This window comes from Scardinius erythrophthalmus, assembly GCF_964197995.2.
Source record: "Scardinius erythrophthalmus genome assembly, chromosome: 1".
NCBI lineage: Eukaryota > Metazoa > Chordata > Actinopteri > Cypriniformes > Leuciscidae > Scardinius > Scardinius erythrophthalmus.
The window spans coordinates 6,200,739-6,219,258 of NC_138221.1; the positions used below are offsets into that span (position 1 = coordinate 6,200,739).

General features: G+C 41.0%; 3 protein-coding genes across 11 annotated transcripts; all 3 read right to left on the bottom strand.

Moving 5' to 3' along the window:
* Window positions 1-798: 798 nt before the first annotated feature.
* On the bottom strand, window positions 799-2,725 carry LOC308690554 (extracellular superoxide dismutase [Cu-Zn]-like). Of its 7 annotated transcripts, none has more exons than XM_081365096.1 (2): window positions 2,532-2,725; window positions 799-1,599 (listed from the first exon to the last, which is right to left on the bottom strand). In XM_081365096.1, exon 2 carries the CDS (start codon window positions 1,582-1,584, stop codon window positions 931-933), a length of 654 nt encoding a protein of 217 aa, XP_081221222.1. In that variant the 5' UTR covers window positions 1,585-1,599; window positions 2,532-2,725; the 3' UTR covers window positions 799-930. The 7 variants fall into 7 exon arrangements, with proteins under 7 accessions (XP_081221222.1, XP_081221224.1, XP_081221223.1 ...); XM_081365098.1 differs by having other exon boundaries at window positions 816-1,599; window positions 2,619-2,725; XM_081365097.1 differs by having other exon boundaries at window positions 816-1,599; window positions 2,527-2,725.
* An 8,393-nt stretch (window positions 2,726-11,118) lies between these two features.
* On the bottom strand, window positions 11,119-12,689 carry LOC308692216 (extracellular superoxide dismutase [Cu-Zn]-like). Of its 2 annotated transcripts, none has more exons than XM_081368032.1 (2): window positions 12,583-12,689; window positions 11,119-11,902 (listed from the first exon to the last, which is right to left on the bottom strand). In XM_081368032.1, the coding sequence occupies exon 2, from the start codon at window positions 11,885-11,887 to the stop codon at window positions 11,234-11,236; it is 654 nt and encodes a 217-aa protein (XP_081224158.1). In that variant the 5' UTR covers window positions 11,888-11,902; window positions 12,583-12,689; the 3' UTR covers window positions 11,119-11,233. The 2 variants fall into 2 exon arrangements, with proteins under 2 accessions (XP_081224158.1, XP_081224157.1); XM_081368031.1 differs by having other exon boundaries at window positions 12,496-12,689.
* Window positions 12,690-16,744: 4,055 nt separating this feature from the next.
* On the bottom strand, window positions 16,745-18,306 carry LOC308704649 (extracellular superoxide dismutase [Cu-Zn]-like). 2 transcript variants are annotated; one of them, XM_081389098.1, is made up of 2 exons: window positions 18,126-18,306; window positions 16,745-17,534 (listed from the first exon to the last, which is right to left on the bottom strand). In XM_081389098.1, exon 2 carries the CDS (start codon window positions 17,517-17,519, stop codon window positions 16,866-16,868), a length of 654 nt encoding a protein of 217 aa, XP_081245224.1. In that variant the 5' UTR covers window positions 17,520-17,534; window positions 18,126-18,306; the 3' UTR covers window positions 16,745-16,865. The 2 variants fall into 2 exon arrangements, with proteins under 2 accessions (XP_081245224.1, XP_081245225.1); XM_081389099.1 differs by having other exon boundaries at window positions 16,751-17,534; window positions 18,121-18,295.
* Window positions 18,307-18,520: the final 214 nt, after the last annotated feature.

The following is an 18,520-nucleotide window of genomic DNA, read 5'->3' on the forward strand; positions in this document are numbered from 1 at the left end:
CATATGTGAAATAACATTGTAAACAAGCATGCACAATTTTATGGAGATCGGACCATAGGTGGCACTATAACTGTTAAAAAAGCTTTGAAAACCATATATTTCCTATGTTAAATTGGCTGGAAATGGTCTTTTCCATGTATGACGTCAGTGGTTAAATGGTTGTCAAATAAAACTTAGTCTTTTTATGCATTTGTGCTTAAAGGCCTTAAATGCTTGAACCCCGATAAATGCTGCTTGCAGCTTTGATTTAAAATTGGAATTTCTCTGAAATTAAAAATCTTTGGGAACTTTTGGGATACTGGAAGTACACAACTGCAGGAAATATATCACACTTTGCAAGTGATTTTTGGTTATTTTATTACAAAAATCATACATATTCTAGCTTTAAACACCTTACAAGAAAACCAAGACATTTTTTTGCATTTTGAGTCCCTGTTAACTGTAGTAAACTGTCAGAATAATATACCCATTTGTTGACATTTAGCGAGAAACCTTATAATTTCGAAAATAAAATCTTACGTCAGAGGTTATGTCTACCTTGAACAATAAAGGTGTCCTCCCTTGAGATCTAGCCACACCCTCCAGTGTCATATTGCATCAACCTAAACCATTGTATCATTTAAAGAAATAGTGTATCTTTAATTAAAGGCCATTGTCATTCTCTGAAAGTGTTAACCCATTGAGCACAGTAAATCAAACTAAACAGCCCACTTTGCCTGCATTCACCCTACATTTATTTTTAAGAGTGCATTTACTATTGGAAGCTTTGGCCAAAAAGCCTCTGAAATGACCAAGAAAAAAAACATGGGAATGTTCAGGTTCTGAAATATACTTTAATGTAGGACACATACAAAGAATACACAAGGAAAATCATGATTATCCCATTTGAATCTGCCCTTCCACCATATCCGACTCCCTCATCGTTGACTCTCAGTGCCTTCCTCCACATGGTTTCTTGGGGGGCACTTCAGTCTTCTGCCACAGACTTGGAGTAGTAATACCAATCACACCGAGAGCAATTATCGGTCCAGCATTCCCACTGAGTTTACTCTCCTCATCTGAACCCATTCCCAGATCATCCTCCTTCTCATGAACCGCCACCGCACGTCCCAGAATGGAATAAGGCCCAAAGAGCTTGGCGTCTGGAAGCGTCAGGAACTGCCTTATAACTCCTTTCTCGGAAGCAAAGTTGCCCAGGTCTCCAGGATGATGAGGGTGGTCAACGCCGTTTGGATTATAATGAGGACCAACAGTGATGCAGCCTTGACTGAGGTCCCCATACTGATGGATGTGCATGGCACGCTCTTGACGATCGATGGCAGGCAAACCACGGAGGTTGATTTTCACTTCTAAATCTCCATTGGGGAAGACCTGCTTGAAGAGGATTTGCCCGAAGATCTTTGGCTGGTTACGTGGCAAATTGGGGCTGGGAGTTACTTCACAAGTGGCATAGATGGTGTTGTCGAACTCCACGACTTCCGGCTGTGGAGCTTCGGCAGGCAAACACTCCTCCTTGTGGAACTCTCCTCCTTGTATATGCAGCACCAGCAATATCAGAGGGAACATTAGGATGATTTTCTCCATGTTGATCTTTAAAGCCTACAATGAAAAGTGGATTCAGTGAAATCATGCCATTTGGTTTAAGAACGTAATATTTTTGATAAAAGGTCAAAGCTTTGTTGCAGGGAGCTTTGAGAATGGAAGTTGCATTAGGTAAAAATAGCACAACCAGATTAGTTTGCAATGGAAAAACCATACAAGAACCCAGACAGCAACCAGATCCAGCCCACATCTGGGCCGTGTGTAATCCATGTGTACCAGATGTGGGCCGACACCATGTTGCGGTCTAGAAAACTCTATAATTTTTGAATTGCTATGTACCCTTGTGAAAATAATAAAATTAAAAATTAGCTTATTGGTATTGGATGTGTACCTGTAGTATCTTGAAAGTATAATAATAATAATAATAATAATAATAATAATAACTTGCAGATAATAGCACTGATGAATTATAAAAAGCCACTTAAGTGTACACACGTACACTTCCATAAGCGTCACACCTGCCAGCCAAAGTTCCTATAATACAAACCAATGACATACAGGTGGATGTAATCACACTAAAATGAGTCCAGGCAAAGGTTTATGGAAATGGAAAAGGTCTAGGGAGAAGTGCCCTCTGGTGGTCATGATAGGGCTTCTGCTGGCAGGAGTGACATTAAGTACATGTACACTTTAAAAAAAAAGTAATGCCAAACTAAGAGTTTTACTTTAAAGTACATTATGTTTTGAAAATCTTTTTGTTGTGCTTTAAAGTACACTTAATTTGATCTGTTGTAGCCTACATGTTATTCAATATTAGATATAAAGTTGATGTCTGATATTTTTCACAAGGACAGGTAAAATAAAAGACAAAATCTATACTTTTGCTTAAACTTTTTTAGTTGTACTAAATCAAGTCAGTTGATGGAGAAAATGGAATGGAGAAAACAAAAACAAAACAAGCCTAAAACAACAAAGGTGCACTACCGTACAGCTGAAAAGTTGTCCTCAATCCGTGTGGAGCCTGAATATTGCAGTCACAAAAATACTACAACACTTAATCCGTGTGCAGTCCTGACCTGGGGTTGAGAGAATGTTCCTTTTGGCTGCTCTTATAGGAACTCATGTTGAGCTACAAGTTAACCATGATAGTCAGTTAGTCACTAATTAAGTTCACCTGTGTTTCATTTAGCTCCCTTTGTTTGCCTGTTTATATATAGCACTCAGTTTATTCAGTTCTTTGTCTTGCATTGCACAATGTGTTCTCCAGTGTTTTGTGTTTATTAAAAGAAGTACTGCTATAGTTTTTTTTTACGATTGCTATGACAGATTTTTCAATACTTTTAACAATTTTCCAAAACTCTTAACACAGTTAGCACTACATCCGTCTATGTTAGGGTTATTATAGTTTTGCATTTTTCATTAGTTTTTATTTTTATTTCGTTTTGACTTTTTGTTTTCAAATTCAGTTTAGTTTTAACCTGTTAAAGGGTTAGTTCACCCAAAAATGAAAATTCTGTCAGTAATTACTCACCGTCATGTTGTTCCAACCATGTAAGTCTTTCGTTCATCTTCGGAACACAAATTAAGATATTTTTGATGAAATCTGACAGAATTCTGACTCTTCCATAGGCTTCCAGTGTGACCGAAACTCACCGGCCCAGAATAGTTATTAAAACATCGTTAAAATAGTCCAAGTGACTCCAGTGGCTCAATCTTAAGTATATCAAGCGACGAGAATACTTTTTGTGCGCAAAAACAAACAAAAATACCGACTTTATTCCACTATTCAATTCCTTCTCTCTGGGCCTCGTAGTGTTTTTGCGTAGCGCGTCTGTGTTGCACGTCATCACGCAACACACACATGACCTTCTTCGGCCAATTGTGAGCCTACGTGGTGACGTGTAACACAGACGCGCTACGCAAAAACACTACGAGGCCCAGAGAGAAGGAATTGAATAGTGGAATAAAGTCGGTATTTTTGTTTGTTTTTGCGCACAAAAAGTATTCTCGTCGCTTGATATACTTAAGATTGAGCCACTGGAGTCACTTGGACTATTTTAACGATGTTTTTAATAACTATTCTGGGCCGGTGAGTTTCGGTCACACTGGAAGCCTATGGAAGAGTCAGAATTCTGTCAGATTTCATCAAAAATATCTTAATTTGTGTTCCGAAGATGAACGAAAGACTTACATGGTTGGAACAACATGAGGGTGAGTAATTACTGACAGAATTTTCATTTTTGGGTGAACTAAAGTCTATGTTGCAGGTTAGAGTACCCAGTAAGCCAATGTATAGAAAAATAATGTTGGAACTAGATTTAAATATAAACATATACTTATAAAACGCTATTTAGGCTTCTGGAGTCGTTTTTGTGAGAAATTTTTACTTCCGCATTTGAAAATCGCTTAAACCGCCAAACCTGAAGTGACGTAACATGAGGTAGAGCGGTCAAAGTAAATCAACTAGCAAATAGGAAAGCAATGGATCGCAATGACAGCTCAGAAAGCTGGGGGAATTGTAGCCTAAATGTTTACTCGTATGATATATATATAATTTAGGGGTGTAATGGTACGTGTATTCGTACCGAACCGTTTCGGTACAGGGCTTTCGGTTCGGTGCACGTGTGTACCGAATGACTGAATGCAATATTTTGTGTGGGAACATAGGTACATTTTCGTGTTTCCACACGAACATATTAAGTGGCGGAAGTCTCCGCGTTCAGCGCAAATCCCGCCCTGCAGCTGATTCTAATGTTTTTTCCTATTAGACATTCTCTGGTTTTACCCGTGTTTTACCCGTCGTCACTGTAACAATGAAATAGACTGCAGGGCGGAAAAAAGCTTTTCCGCTTCGTGTGCGCCGCCGCACTCTCCGTTCCGTGGGGCATGTGTGTGTGTGTGTGTCGACGACCCGCTGCGCTCTCTGCTCAATGTTCGAGTCCGTGTTTGCGCTGCGCGTTCTGCTCTGTCGTTAACGGCCCAAACACTCCAATCATGTACCGATCACGCACTGGAAAAGCAAAGTCCGCTCAAATAAGGAGAAATTTCTCAGTAGTAACTTAGATTTCTGTTTGCTGAGCTGGTATAGTCATGGTGGCAACAATGGTAAAATGACCTGCTCTGATCACATGCTCTGGTAATAATAGCTTTGTACTATAGCTTTGTACTATAGCTTTGGACTATATTTTATTTTGATAATTATTAAAAAAGTGGAAAAAAAAAATCTTAAATTGATTATGTTGATTGATTATTGAAAAATAATAATACATTAATATATTTGTTGGTATTGGTATATTGGTTTGAGACTGAGAGTATTTTATTTAGTGGAGAACTTTGCAGCAGTATTTTATTTCTTATTCTTTTTTTATTTTATATCTATTTTATTATATTTTATTAAAGTGTTTAAAAAAGTGTAAACAACTTGTTAAAAAAAGTTTATAGTAATAAACAACCTGCAGTTTAATGTTTGCATTCCTTTCCCTTACTGTACCGAAAATAAACCGAACCGTGACTTTAAAACCGAGGTACGTACCGAACCGTGATTTTTGTGTACCGTTACACCCCTAATATAATTCATATATAATTGATATATATGATGATATCATATATAATTATGAGCCTGATATGAAACCAAGTGAGCTGGACAGGCCAGGGTTAGACAGAACAACGGTGAGTTGTGGTGTGAGGAGAACAGGCCGAGAGAACAGTGTTAGCTTATAGATGTATTCACGTTAGCCGACGATATGTATAACAGTAACACTATGCTCAGATCACAATACTGTACAGATTATCATCATCATGTATCAGGCAATAGCAAAGCTAGTACTTAGACCCATACTTGCATGTGTTGTGTGTGTCAGCCATTAGGAGACAGTTTCCAGAGGAAGATCGACTTTATAAAGGCTTTGAATTGACCCATTTGGTGACAATGAATAAAAAAAATGATCACAATCACAACTGTCTTACTGTATAACAACTTTATATGTAGAAACAGCCAACACAAACATTAAAGTCGGTTTGTACAGATTGAAAATGAATTATAGAACATAATATATTATATTTATAATAATAATAATAATAGTGTCGGCTGCAGACTAATAACAAACACATAAATGCATTACATTACAAGTGTCACATGCCTGTCCTGTCTTGTGTGACACATGGGTGTTTTGTTATTTTGGGCCATGTGCTCATGTCATTGTCTGATCCCTCCCCCTTGTTATCTGATTATTGTTTGAGTTATTCCACCCCTTGGCCCACCTCCCATTTACCTCACAAACTCCCAAGTCCCCAGTCCTCCGATGACCCCTCCGGGGAGAGGGAGGAGGAAGACATGCTCCAGCCCATCTGCCACCTATCCTGAGGTGGAGGAAGGGGCGACAGAGGACCCGACTCCGGTGGTCCCGAGACGGAGGAGGAGAAGGAAGACCTCCTCCATGACTGTTCCGGTGGTCCCTGTTCCGGTGGTCCCTGTTCCGGTGGTCCCTGTTCCGGTGGTCCAGAGTCCGGTGGCTCCTAACATGGAGACAACCCCTCGGGCGGCCACGGCAGAGCAAACAGTCCATCGGGCGGAGACGACCCCTCGGGCGGCCACGGCAGAGCAAACAGTCCATCGGGCGGAGACGACCCCTCGGGCGGCCACGGCAGAGCAAACAGTCCATCGGGCGGAGAAGACCCCTCGGGCGGCCACGGCGGAGAAGACCCCTCGGGCGGCCACGGCGGAGAAGACCCCTCGGGCGGCCACGGCGGAGAAGACCCCTCGGGCGGCCACGGCGGAGACGACCCCTCGGGGGGCCAGGGCGGAGACGACCCCTCGGGGGGCCAGGGCACAGGAACAGATACCGGCTCAGGAACTGGAACAGACACCACCAGCTCATGAACAGATCCCACCGCTCAGGTTCAGGAACAGACACCACCGGCTCAGGAACTGGAACAGACACCACCGGCTCAGGAACTGGAACAGACACCACCGGCTCAGGTACTGGAACAGACACCACCGGCTCAGGTTCAGGAACAGACACCACCAGCTCAGGAACTGGAACAGACACCACCGGCTCAGGAACTGGAACAGACACCACTGGCAGCCACGGCTCAGGCTCAGGAACAGACACCACCGGCTCAGGAACAGACACCACCGGCTCAGGCTCAGGAACAGACACCACCGGCTCAAGCTCAGGAACAGACACCACCGGCTCAGGCTCAGGAACAGACACAGGCTCGACGGCGGCCATCTTGTCAGGAGACACAGGCTCAGCAGGCGTGACGTGGACAGGCTCGGCGGCGGCCATCTTGTCCGAAGACACAGGCTCGGCAGGTGTGACGTGAACAGGCTCGGCGGCGACCATCTTGTCCGAAGACACAGGTTCGGCAAACGTGACGTGAACAGGCTCGGCGGCGGCCATCTTGTCCGAAGACACAGGCTCGGAAGGCGTGACGTGAACAGGCTCTGTGGCGGCCATCTTGTCCGAAGACACAGGCCCGGCAGACGTGACGTGAACAGTCTCTGTGACAGCCATCTTGTCCGAAGACACAGGCTCGGCAGACGTGATGTGAACAGTCTCTGGCTGGGCAGACGTGACGTGAACAGTCTCTGGCTGGGCAGACGTGACGTGAACAGTCTCTGGCTGGGCAGACGTGACGTGAACAGTCTCTGGCTGGGCAGACGTGACGTGAACAGTTTCTGGCTGGGCAGACGTGACGTGAACAGTCTCTGGCTGGGCAGACGTGACGTGAACAGTCTCTGGCTGGGCAGACGTGACGGATCGCTGGGGTGGTGCAGGCAGTGCGAGCAGCTCGGGCGGGGCCTGTAGAGCATGACGCCTGGGCGGCGCGGGCAGAGCAAGACGCCTGGGCAGTGTGTCAGGGACGGCAGTCACCTCCGGGATGGTCTCCGTGTTAGGAGCCACCGGACTCGGGACCACCGGAACAGGGACCACCGGAACAGTCATGGAGGAGGTCTTCCTTCTCCTCCTCCGTCTCGGGACCACCGGAGTCGGGTCCTCTGTCGCCCCTTCCTCCACCTCAGGATAGGTGGCAGATGGGCTGGAGCATGTCTTCCTCCTCCCTCTCCCCGAAGGGGTCATCGGAGGACTGGGGACTTGGGAGTTTGTGAGGTAAATGGGAGGTGGGCCAAGGGGTGGAAGACCACCCTCCCATCCGTGATGGTAAATGTACCCCACAAACTGCCAGAATGACAATATCCCCAGCATTCCCATCTCCCAGGCAGGCACAGGCATATTAAGGCTGGTGTTAAAAATGTCCTTGAGCTCTGCGTCGCTGATGTTGAGCCCCTCCGCTACAACCACAAACTGGTGAGCAAACTCCTTTATGCTGGCATTGCCTTGTTGAAGGGAAAGGAGTTTGCCACGTTGGTCCACTTGTTGAGCGGAGGGGCAGGGAGATGGGAAAAGGAAGATGCCCATTTCTTCTGCTGAGTCCTCAGATGGTCGGTTCGTTCTGTCACGGTTGTGTGAATGCAAAAAGGTGTGAGGACTCATGTGCAGGATAATTGATATTTATTATAAAAGAAATACTAAACATAAAACAAAACCCACGAGGGGGAAAACATAACTTAATAAATAACAAAACACCCATGTGTAGCACAAGACAGGACAGGCATGTGACAACAAGTTTATGTAGGATATGTTAATGAATTAAATTAAGACAAGGCACATTTTGTAAAGCAGATGTACAATAAGTGATCTCTGACGGATCTGTGAGCGTCATGTTTCCCACTGGCGGCCGAACCACATGCCGACGGCGGACCGGGCGACCCGATGGAGCCGGGACAGTGTGCACATATTGCCGGGATTATAATCATTCGGTCTATAGTGAACGCTACACACTACCGCGTTTTTCAAAGCAGAAGCAGAAGTGAAGTCCCGTCTCTTACCCGGCACAAAACGCACACTGGCACGGAAGATTGCACCGTCCTTTTTCTTATTCGGAAACCTGTGGACTCGATGTCCTGACAGGCCATAATTCACAATCATTTACCACGACGATGATTAATTGAAATACAATAAGCACAGAAAACACACTGAATCATGACCGCTCCAACTGAATACCAACCTATCTCTGCACTGAGCGAACGCAGATCCAAACGACTACCTCAGGTGATGCCATATGACGCGATGGTGAAAAAAAGTGGATTTTTGAAAAAAGGATTTTTCAACACGGTCAAGGAAACAGTCACGTTTTCTATTAAATTTGTGCCCTTATGTCTTGCAAAACTATTTTTAATCCTGCATTTACTTTTCATATGGTATTTTCATACAAGGTTATATTAATACCAAAAAAAAAAAAAACCTGCAACATGGGCTTTAATTAGTTTTTAAAGTGGGTTTGCTAGTTTATTTTTTATTTTTTATTTTTTGAAAATGCTTAGTTTTAGTTTAGTTTTTATTAGTTTTAGTGTTAGTTTTAGTCTTTTTTTGTAATATGGGTTATTTGTCAGGAGTAAGATTCAAAAAGTTCACCCTATGCTAAATTTACCCTATACAGTAGGGTGACCACATCAAACAAACCAAATGTGGGACGATTATACGTTTGTGTGGGACAATGTTGGACATGTTACCAACACTAAAACATAACCTGAAACGGTTATTTAATGCTTATCTAACTTAATAAAAAAAAAACATTTGTATTCTGCCTTTCAGCTGATAAAAATGCTTTGTTCTTTAGTCCCTTCCAGAAAACACCATTATATCACAATGTAACATTACATGTCTTAATTTGACATGTCATTTAAATTCAACATCACTGAGCCCAAAGGCAGCAGCATCATGCAGATAACTATTTTTGAAACAGTTCTGAACAAGTCCAATTAAAATCGAATTATCCATTTGTTTTCTGACAGGGAACACATGGAACGAATCACCGCTCCACATTTTGATTGACAGCCGTCAAAACGTACTAGTGACCGTGTTTACTCCTTTACTTTCAACCATTGGATAGGATTTAAAAGAAGGCGGTTGTATTTGTAGCCTACTTCTGAGGAAGCGCTGTTAAATATAGGTGAAAAACTACGCCGCAAAAATAATAAAGAAAATGCTTTCTTAAAAAGGCAAAAGAAAGCATGCACGTTTTCTTAATATGATTATTAAAAACCGACAGACTGATGAAAATGCGGGACATTTTCTCAATATGCGACGTGCAGGACAAGGGGTGAAAATGCTGTGCAGTACAACGCAATGCGGGACGGGTGGTCACCCTACATACAGTCAATAGCCTAACAACGTACTCATCTGGATTGAAGCAGCAAACATTCTGTGTAAAAGTGTGCTTTAACAATGTGTGTCAGAACAGATAACACCATGCGGGTTTTGAACATTTGCTCAACTGTCTAATAAAGTACATGCAAGACGTCTCTGTCAAGTCAAAGTTTGCGGCATCTTGAAAACACCACGCCGATATTGATCCTCGTTTTAGTTCTCCTTTTGTCCCAAAGTCTGCTTGCCATGGTCCATAATGTTTGAATGAAACAACTCCATGAGCGTGCCGCTAGACGTAACGCAGTTGTCGCCATGGTTACTATGGCAGTACGAGCGGAAACCAGGGATAACGCGGATATTATGTCATTGACAGGCGACAAGTGAACATGGACGAGCCATTATTAGGGGTTAAAGCACAAAGTGCTAAAACTTTTGCATTTGGACGGTTATAACACGGTCATTTAGAAAATGGGCGTGGCAAAATTCACTCGAAAGCCTATAAATCCTAAACAAAAACTCAGAACTTAATGAAAATTGGCGAGCATATGTGAAATAACATTGTAAACAAGCATGTAAAATTTTATGGAGATCGGACCATAGGTGGCGCTATAACTGTTAAAAAAAGCTTTGAAAACCATATATTTCCTATGTTAAATTGGCTGGAAATGGTCTTTTCCATGTATGACGTCAGTGGTTAAATGGTTGCCAAATAAAACTTAATGTCTTTTTATGCATTTGTGCTTAAAGGCTTTAAATGTTTGAACCCCGATAAAAGCTGCTTGCAGCTTTGATTTAAAATTGGAATCTCTCTGAAACTAAAAATCTTTGGGAAATTTTGGGATACTGGAAGTACACAACTGCAGGAAATATGTCACACTTTGCAAGTGATTTTTGGTAATTTTATTACAAAAATCTTACATACTTTAGCTTTAAACACCTTACAAGAAAACCAAGACATTTTTTTGCATTTTGATTCCCGGTTAACTGTAGTAACAAACTGTCAGAATAATATACCCATTTGTTGACATTTAGTGAGAAACCTTATAATTTCAAAAATAAAATCTTATGTCAGAGGTTATGTCTACCTTGAACAATAAAGGTGTCCTCCCTTGAGATCTAGCCACACCCTCCAGTGTCATATTGCATCAACCTAAACCATTGTATCATTTAAAGAAATAGTGCATCTATAATTAAAGACCATTGTCATGCTCAGAAAGTGTTAACCCATTGAGCACAGTAAATCAAACTAAACGGCCCACTTTGCCTGCATTCACCCTACATTTATTTTTAAGAGTGCATTTACTATTGGAAGCTTTGGCCAAAAAGCCTCTGAAAAGACCAAGAAAAAAAACATGGGAATGTTCAGGTTCTGAAATATACTTTAATGTAGGACACATACAAAGAATACACAAGGAAAATCATGATTATCCCATTTGAATCTGCCCTTCCACCATATCCGACTCCCTCATCTTTGACTCTCAGTGCCTTCCTCCACATGGTTTCTTGGGGGGTACTTCAGTCTTCTGCCACAGACTTGGAGTAGTAATACCAATCACACCGAGAGCAATTATCGGTCCAGCATTCCCACTGAGTTTACTCTCCTCATCTGAACCCATTCCCAGATCATCCTCCTTCTCATGAACCGCCACCGCACGTCCCAGAATGGAATAAGGCCCAAAGAGCTTGGCGTCTGGAAGCGTCAGGAACTGCCTTATAACTCCTTTCTCGGAAGCAAAGTTGCCCAGGTCTCCAGGATGATGAGGGTGGTCAACGCCGTTTGGATTATAATGAGGACCAACAGTGATGCTGCTTTGACTGAGGTCTCCATACTGATGGATGTGCATGGCACGCTCTTGACGATCGATGGCAGGCAAACCACGGAGGTTGATTTTCACTTCTAAATCTCCATTGGGGAAGACCTGCTTGAAGAGGATTTGCCCAAAGATCTTTGGCTGGTTACGTGGCAAATTGGGGCTGGGAGTTACTTCACAAGTGGCATAGATGGTGTTGTCGAACTCCACGACTTCCGGCTGTGGAGCTTCGGCAGGCAAACACTCCTCCTTGTGGAACTCTCCTCCTTGTATATGCAGCACCAGCAATATCAGAGGGAATATTAGGATGATTTTCTCCATGTTGATCTTTAAAGCCTACAATGAAAAGTGGATTCAGTGAAATCATGCCATTTGGTTTAAGAACGGAATATTTTTGATAAAAGGTCAAAGCTTTGTTGCAGGGAGCTTTGAGAATGGAAGTTGCATTAGGTAAAAATAGCACAACCAGATTAGTTTGCAACGGAAAACCATAAAAGAACCCAGACAGCAACCAGATCCGGCCCACATCTGGGCCGTGTGTAATCCAGGTGTACCAGACGTGGGCCGACACCATGTTGCTGTCTAGAAAACTCTATAATTTTTTAATTGCTATGTACCCTTGTGAAAATAATAAAATAAAAAATTAGCTTATTGGTATTGGATGTGTACCTGTAGTATCTTGAAAGTACAATAATAATTATAATAATAATAAATAATAAATAATAATAATAATGCCTACATGTTATTTAATATTAAATATACAGTTGATGTCTGATATTTTTCACAAGGACAGGTAAAATAAAAGATAATATCTATACTTTTGCTTAAACATTTTTTAGTTGTACTAAATCAAGTCAGTTGATGGAGAAAATGGAATGGAGAAAACAAAAACAAAACCAGCCTAAAACAGCAAAGGTGCACTACCGTACAGCTGAAAAGTTGTCCTCAATCCGTGTGGAGCCTGAATATTGCAGTCACAAAAATACTACAACACTTAATCCGTGTGCAGTCCTGACCTGGGGTTGAGAGAATGTTCCTTTTGGCTGCTCTTATAGGAACTCATGTTGAGCTACAAGTTAACCATGATAGTCTGTTAGTCACTAATTAAGTTCACCTGTGTTTCATTTAGCTCCCTTTGTTTGCCTGTTTAAATATAGCACTCAGTTTATTCAGTTCTTTGTCTTGCATTGCACAATGTGTTCTCCAGTGTTTTGTGTTTATTAAAAGAAGTACTGCTATAGTTTTTTTTTTTACGATTGCTATGACAGATTTTTCAATACTTTTAACAATTTTCCAAAACTCTTAACACGGTTAGTTAGCACTACATCCGTCTATGTCAGGGTTATTATAGTTTTTATTTTTATTTCGTTTTGACTTTTTGTTTTCAAATTCAGTTTAGTTTTAAAGTCTATGTTGCAGGTTAGAGTACCCAGTAAGCCAATGTATAGAAAAATAATGTAGGAACTAGATTTAAATATAAACATATACTTATAAAACACTATTTAGGCTTCTGGAGTCGTTTTTGTGAGAAATTTTTACTTCCGCATTTGAAAATCGCTTAAACCGCCGAACCTGAAGTGACGTAACATGAGGTAGAGCGGTCAAAGTAAATCAACTAGCAAATAGGAAAGCAATGGATCGCAATGACAGCTCAGAAAGCTGGGGGAATTGTAGCCTAAATGTTTACTCGTATGATATATATATAATTCATATATAATTGATATATATGATGATATCATATATAATTATGAGCCTGATATGAAACCAAGTGAGCTGGACAGGCCAGGGTTAGACAGAACAACGGTGAGTTGTGGTGTGAGGAGAACAGGCCGAGAGAACAGTGTTAGCTTATAGATGTATTCACGTTAGCCGACGATATGTATAACAGTAACACTATGCTCAGATCACAATACTGTACAGATTATCATCATCATGTATCAGGCAATAGCAAAGCTAGTACTTAGACCCATACTTGCATGTGTTGTGTGTGTCAGCCATTAGGAGACAGTTTCCAGAGGAAGAGGGACTTTATAAAGGCTTTGAATTGACCCATTTGGTGACAATGAATAAAAAAAATGATCACAATCACAACTGTCTTACTGTATAACAACTTTATATGTAGAAACACCCAACACAAACATTAAAGTCGGTTTGTACAGATTGAAAATGAATTATAGAACATAATATTATTAATAATAATAATAATAATAATAATAATAGTGTCGGCTGCAGAGTAATAACAAACACATAAATGCATCACATTACAAGTTTATGTAGGATATGTTAATGAATTAAATTAAGACAAGGCACATTTTGTAAAACAGATGTACAATAAGTGATCTCTGACGGATCCGTGAGCGTCATGTTTCCCACTGGCGGCCGAACCACATGCCGACGGCGGACCGGGCGACCCGATGAAGGAGCCGGGACAGTGTGCACATATCGCCGGGATTATAATCATTCGGTCTATAGTGAACGCTACACACTACCGCGTTTTTCAAAGCAGAAGCAGAAGTGAAGTCCCGTCTCTTACCCGGCACAAAACGCACACTAGCACGGAAGATTGCACCGTCCTTTTTCTTATTCGGAAACCTGTGGACTCGATGTCCTGACAGGCCATAATTCACAATCATTTACCACGACGATGATTCATTGAAATACAATAAGCACAGAAAACACACTGAATCATGACCGCTCCAACTGAATACCAACCTATCTCTGCACTGAGCGAACGCAGAGCCAAACGACTACCTCAGGTGATGCCATATGACGCGATGGTGAAAAAAAGCGTTTTTTCAACACGGTCAAGGAAACAGTCACGATTTCTATTAAATTTGTGCCCTTATGTCTTGCAAAACTATTTTTAATCCTGCATTTACTTTTCATATGGTATTTTCATACAAGGTTATATTAATAAAAAAAATAAAAAAACTGCAACATGGGCTTTAATTAGTTTTTAAAGTGGGTTTGCTAGTTTAGTTTTTATTTTTTGAAAATGCTTAGTTTTAGTTTAGTTTTTATTAGTTTTAGTCTTTTTTGTAATTTGGGTTATTTGTCAGGAGCAAGATTCAAAAAGTTCACCCTATGCTAAATTTACCCTATACAGTAGGGTGACCACATCAAACAAACCAAATGTGGGACGATTATACGTTTGTGTGGGACAATGTTGGACATGTTACCAACACTAAAACATAACCTGAAACTGTTATTTAATGCTTATCTAACTTCATAAAAAAAAAAAAAAACATTTGTATTCTGCCTTTCAGCTGATAAAAATGCTTTGTTCTTTAGTCCCTTCCAGAAAACACCATTATATCACAATGTAACATTACATGTCTTAATTTGACATGTCATTTAAATTCAACATCACTGAGCCCAAAGGCAGCAGCATCATGCAGATAACTATTTTTGAAACAGTTCTGACCAAGTCCAATTAAAATCGAATTATCCATTTGTTTTCTGACAGGGAACACATGGAACGAATCACCGCTCCACATTTTGATTGACAGCCGTCAAAACGTACTAGTGACCGTGTTTACTCCTTTACTTTCAACCATTGGATAGGATTTAAAAGAAGGCGGTTGTATTTGTAGCCTACTTCTGAGGAAGCGCTGTTAAATATAGGTGAAAAACTATGCCGCAAAAATAATAAAGAAAATGCTTTCTTAAAAAGGCAAAAGAAAGCATGCACGTTTTCTTAATATGATTATTAAAAACCGACAGACTGATGAAAATGCGGGACATTTTCTCAATATGCGACGTGCAGGACAAGGGGTGAAAATGCTGTGCAGTACAACGCAATGCGGGACGGGTGGTCACCCTACATACAGTCAATAGCCTAACAACGTACTCATCTGGATTGAAGCAGCAAACATTCAGTGTAAAAGTGTGCTTTAACAATGTGTGTCAGAACAGATAACACCATGCGGGTTTTGAACATTTGCTCAACTGTCTAATAAAGTACATGCAAGACGTCTCTGTCAAGTCAAAGTTTGCGGCATCTTGAAAACACCACGCCGATATTGATCCTCGTTTTAGTTCTCCTTTTGTCCCAAAGTCTGCTTGCCATGGTCCATAATGTTTGAATGAAACAACTCCATGAGCGTGCCGCTAGACGTAACGCAGTTGTCGCCATGGTTACTATGGCAGTACGAGCGGAAACCAGGGATAACGCGGATATTATGTCATTGACAGGCGACAAGTGAACATGGACGAGCCATTATTAGGGGTTAAAGCACAAAGTGCTAAAACTTTTGCATTTGGACGGTTATAACACGGTCATTTAGAAAATGGGCGTGGCAAAATTCACTCGAAAGCCTATAAATCCTAAACAAAAACTCAGAACTTAATGAAAATTGGCGAGCATATGTGAAATAACATTGTAAACAAGCATGTAAAATTTTATGGAGATCGGACCATAGGTGGCGCTATAACTGTTAAAAAAAGCTTTGAAAACCATATATTTCCTATGTTAAATTGGCTGGAAATGGTCTTTTCCATGTATGACGTCAGTGGTTAAATGGTTGCCAAATAAAACTTAATGTCTTTTTATGCATTTGTGCTTAAAGGCTTTAAATGTTTGAACCCCGATAAAAGCTGCTTGCAGCTTTGATTTAAAATTGGAATCTCTCTGAAACTAAAAATCTTTGGGAAATTTTGGGATACTGGAAGTACACAACTGCAGGAAATATATCACACTTTGCAAGTGATTTTTGGTAATTTTATTACAAAAATCTTACATACTTTAGCTTTAAACACCTTACAAGAAAACCAAGACATTTTTTTGCATTTTGATTCCCGGTTAACTGTAGTAACAAACTGTCAGATTAATATACCCATTTGTTGACATTTAGTGAGAAACCTTATAATTTCAAAAATAAAATCTTATGTCAGAGGTTATGTCTACCTTGAACAATAAAGGTGTCCTCCCTTGAGATCTAGCCACACCCTCCAGTGCCATATTGCATCAACCTAAACCATTGTATCATTTAAAGAAATAGTGCATCTATAATTAAAGACCATTGTCATGCTCTGAAAGTGTTAACCCATTGAGCACAGTAAATCAAACTAAACGGCCCACTTTGCCTGCATTCACCCTACATTTATTTTTAAGAGTGCATTTACTATTGGAAGCTTTGGCCAAAAAGCCTCTGAAAAGACCAAGAAAAAAAACATGGGAATGTTCAGGTTCTGAAATATACTTTAATGTAGGACACATACAAAGAATACACAAGGAAAATCATGATTATCCCATTTGAATCTGCCCTTCCACCATATCCGACTCCCTCATCTTTGACTCTCAGTGCCTTCCTCCACATGGTTTCTTGGGGGGCACTTCAGTCTTCTGCCACAGACTTGGAGTAGTAATACCAATCACACCGAGAGCAATTATCGGTCCAGCATTCCCACTGAGTTTACTCTCCTCATCTGAACCCATTCCCAGATCATCCTCCTTCTCATGAACCGCCACCGCACGTCCCAGAATGGAATAAGGCCCAAAGAGCTTGGCGTCTGGAAGCGTCAGGAACTGCCTTATAACTCCTTTCTCAGAAGCAAAGTTGCCCAGGTCTCCAGGATGATGAGGGTGGTCAACGCCGTTTGGATTATAATGAGGACCAACAGTGATGCAGCCTTGACTGAGGTCTCCATACTGATGGATGTGCATGGCACGCTCTTGACGATCGATGGCAGGCAAACCACGGAGGTTGATTTTCACTTCTAAATCTCCATTGGGGAAGACCTGCTTGAAGAGGATTTGCCCAAAGATCTTTGGCTGGTTACGTGGCAAATTGGGGCTGGGAGTTACTTCACAAGTGGCATAGATGGTGTTGTCGAACTCCACGACTTCCGGCTGTGGAGCTTCGGCAGGCAAACACTCCTCCTTGTGGAACTCTCCTCCTTGTATATGCAGCACCAGCAATATCAGAGGGAATATTAGGATGATTTTCTCCATGTTGATCTTTAAAGCCTACAATGAAAAGTGGATTCAGTGAAATCATGCCATTTGGTTTAAGAACGGAATATTTTTGATAAAAGGTCAAAGCTTTGTTGCAGGGAGCTTTGAGAATGGAAGTTGCATTAGGTAAAAATAGCACAACCAGATTAGTTTGCAACGGAAAACCATAAAAGAACCCAGACAGCAACCAGATCCGGCCCACATCTGGGCCGCGTGTAATCCAGGTGTACCAGACGTGGGCCGACACCATGTTGCTGTCTAGAAAACTCTATAATTTTTTAATTGCTATGTACCCTTGTGAAAATAATAAAATAAAAAATTAGCTTATTGGTATTGGATGTGTACCTGTAGTATCTTGAAAGTACAATAATAATAATAATAATAATAAATAATAATAATAATAATAATGCCTACATGTTATTTAATATTAAATATAAAGTTGATGTCTGATATTTTTCACAAGGACAGGTAAAATAAAAGACAATATCTATACTTTTGCTTAAACTTTTTTAGTTGTACTAAATCAAGTCAGTTGATGGAGAAAATGGAATGGAGAAAACAAAAACAAAACCAGCCTAAAACAGCAAAGGTGCACTACCGTACAGCTGAAAAGTTGTCCTCAATCCGTGTGGAGCCTGAATATTGCAGTCACAAAAATACTACAACACTTAATCCGTGTGCAGTCCTGACCTGGGGTTGAGAGAATGTTCCTTTTGACTGTTCTTATAGGAACTCATGTTGAGCTACAAGTTAACCATGATAGTCTGTTAGTCACTAATTAAGTTCACCTGTGTTTCATTTAGCTCCCTTTGTTTGCCTGTTTATATATAGCACTCAGTTTATTCAGTTCTTTGTCTTGCATTGCACAATGTGTTCTCCAGTGTTTTGTGTTTATTAAAAGAAGTACTGCTATAGTTTTTTTTTACGATTGCTATGACAGATTTTTCAATACTTTTAACAATTTTCCAAAACTCTTAACACAGTTAGCACTACATCTG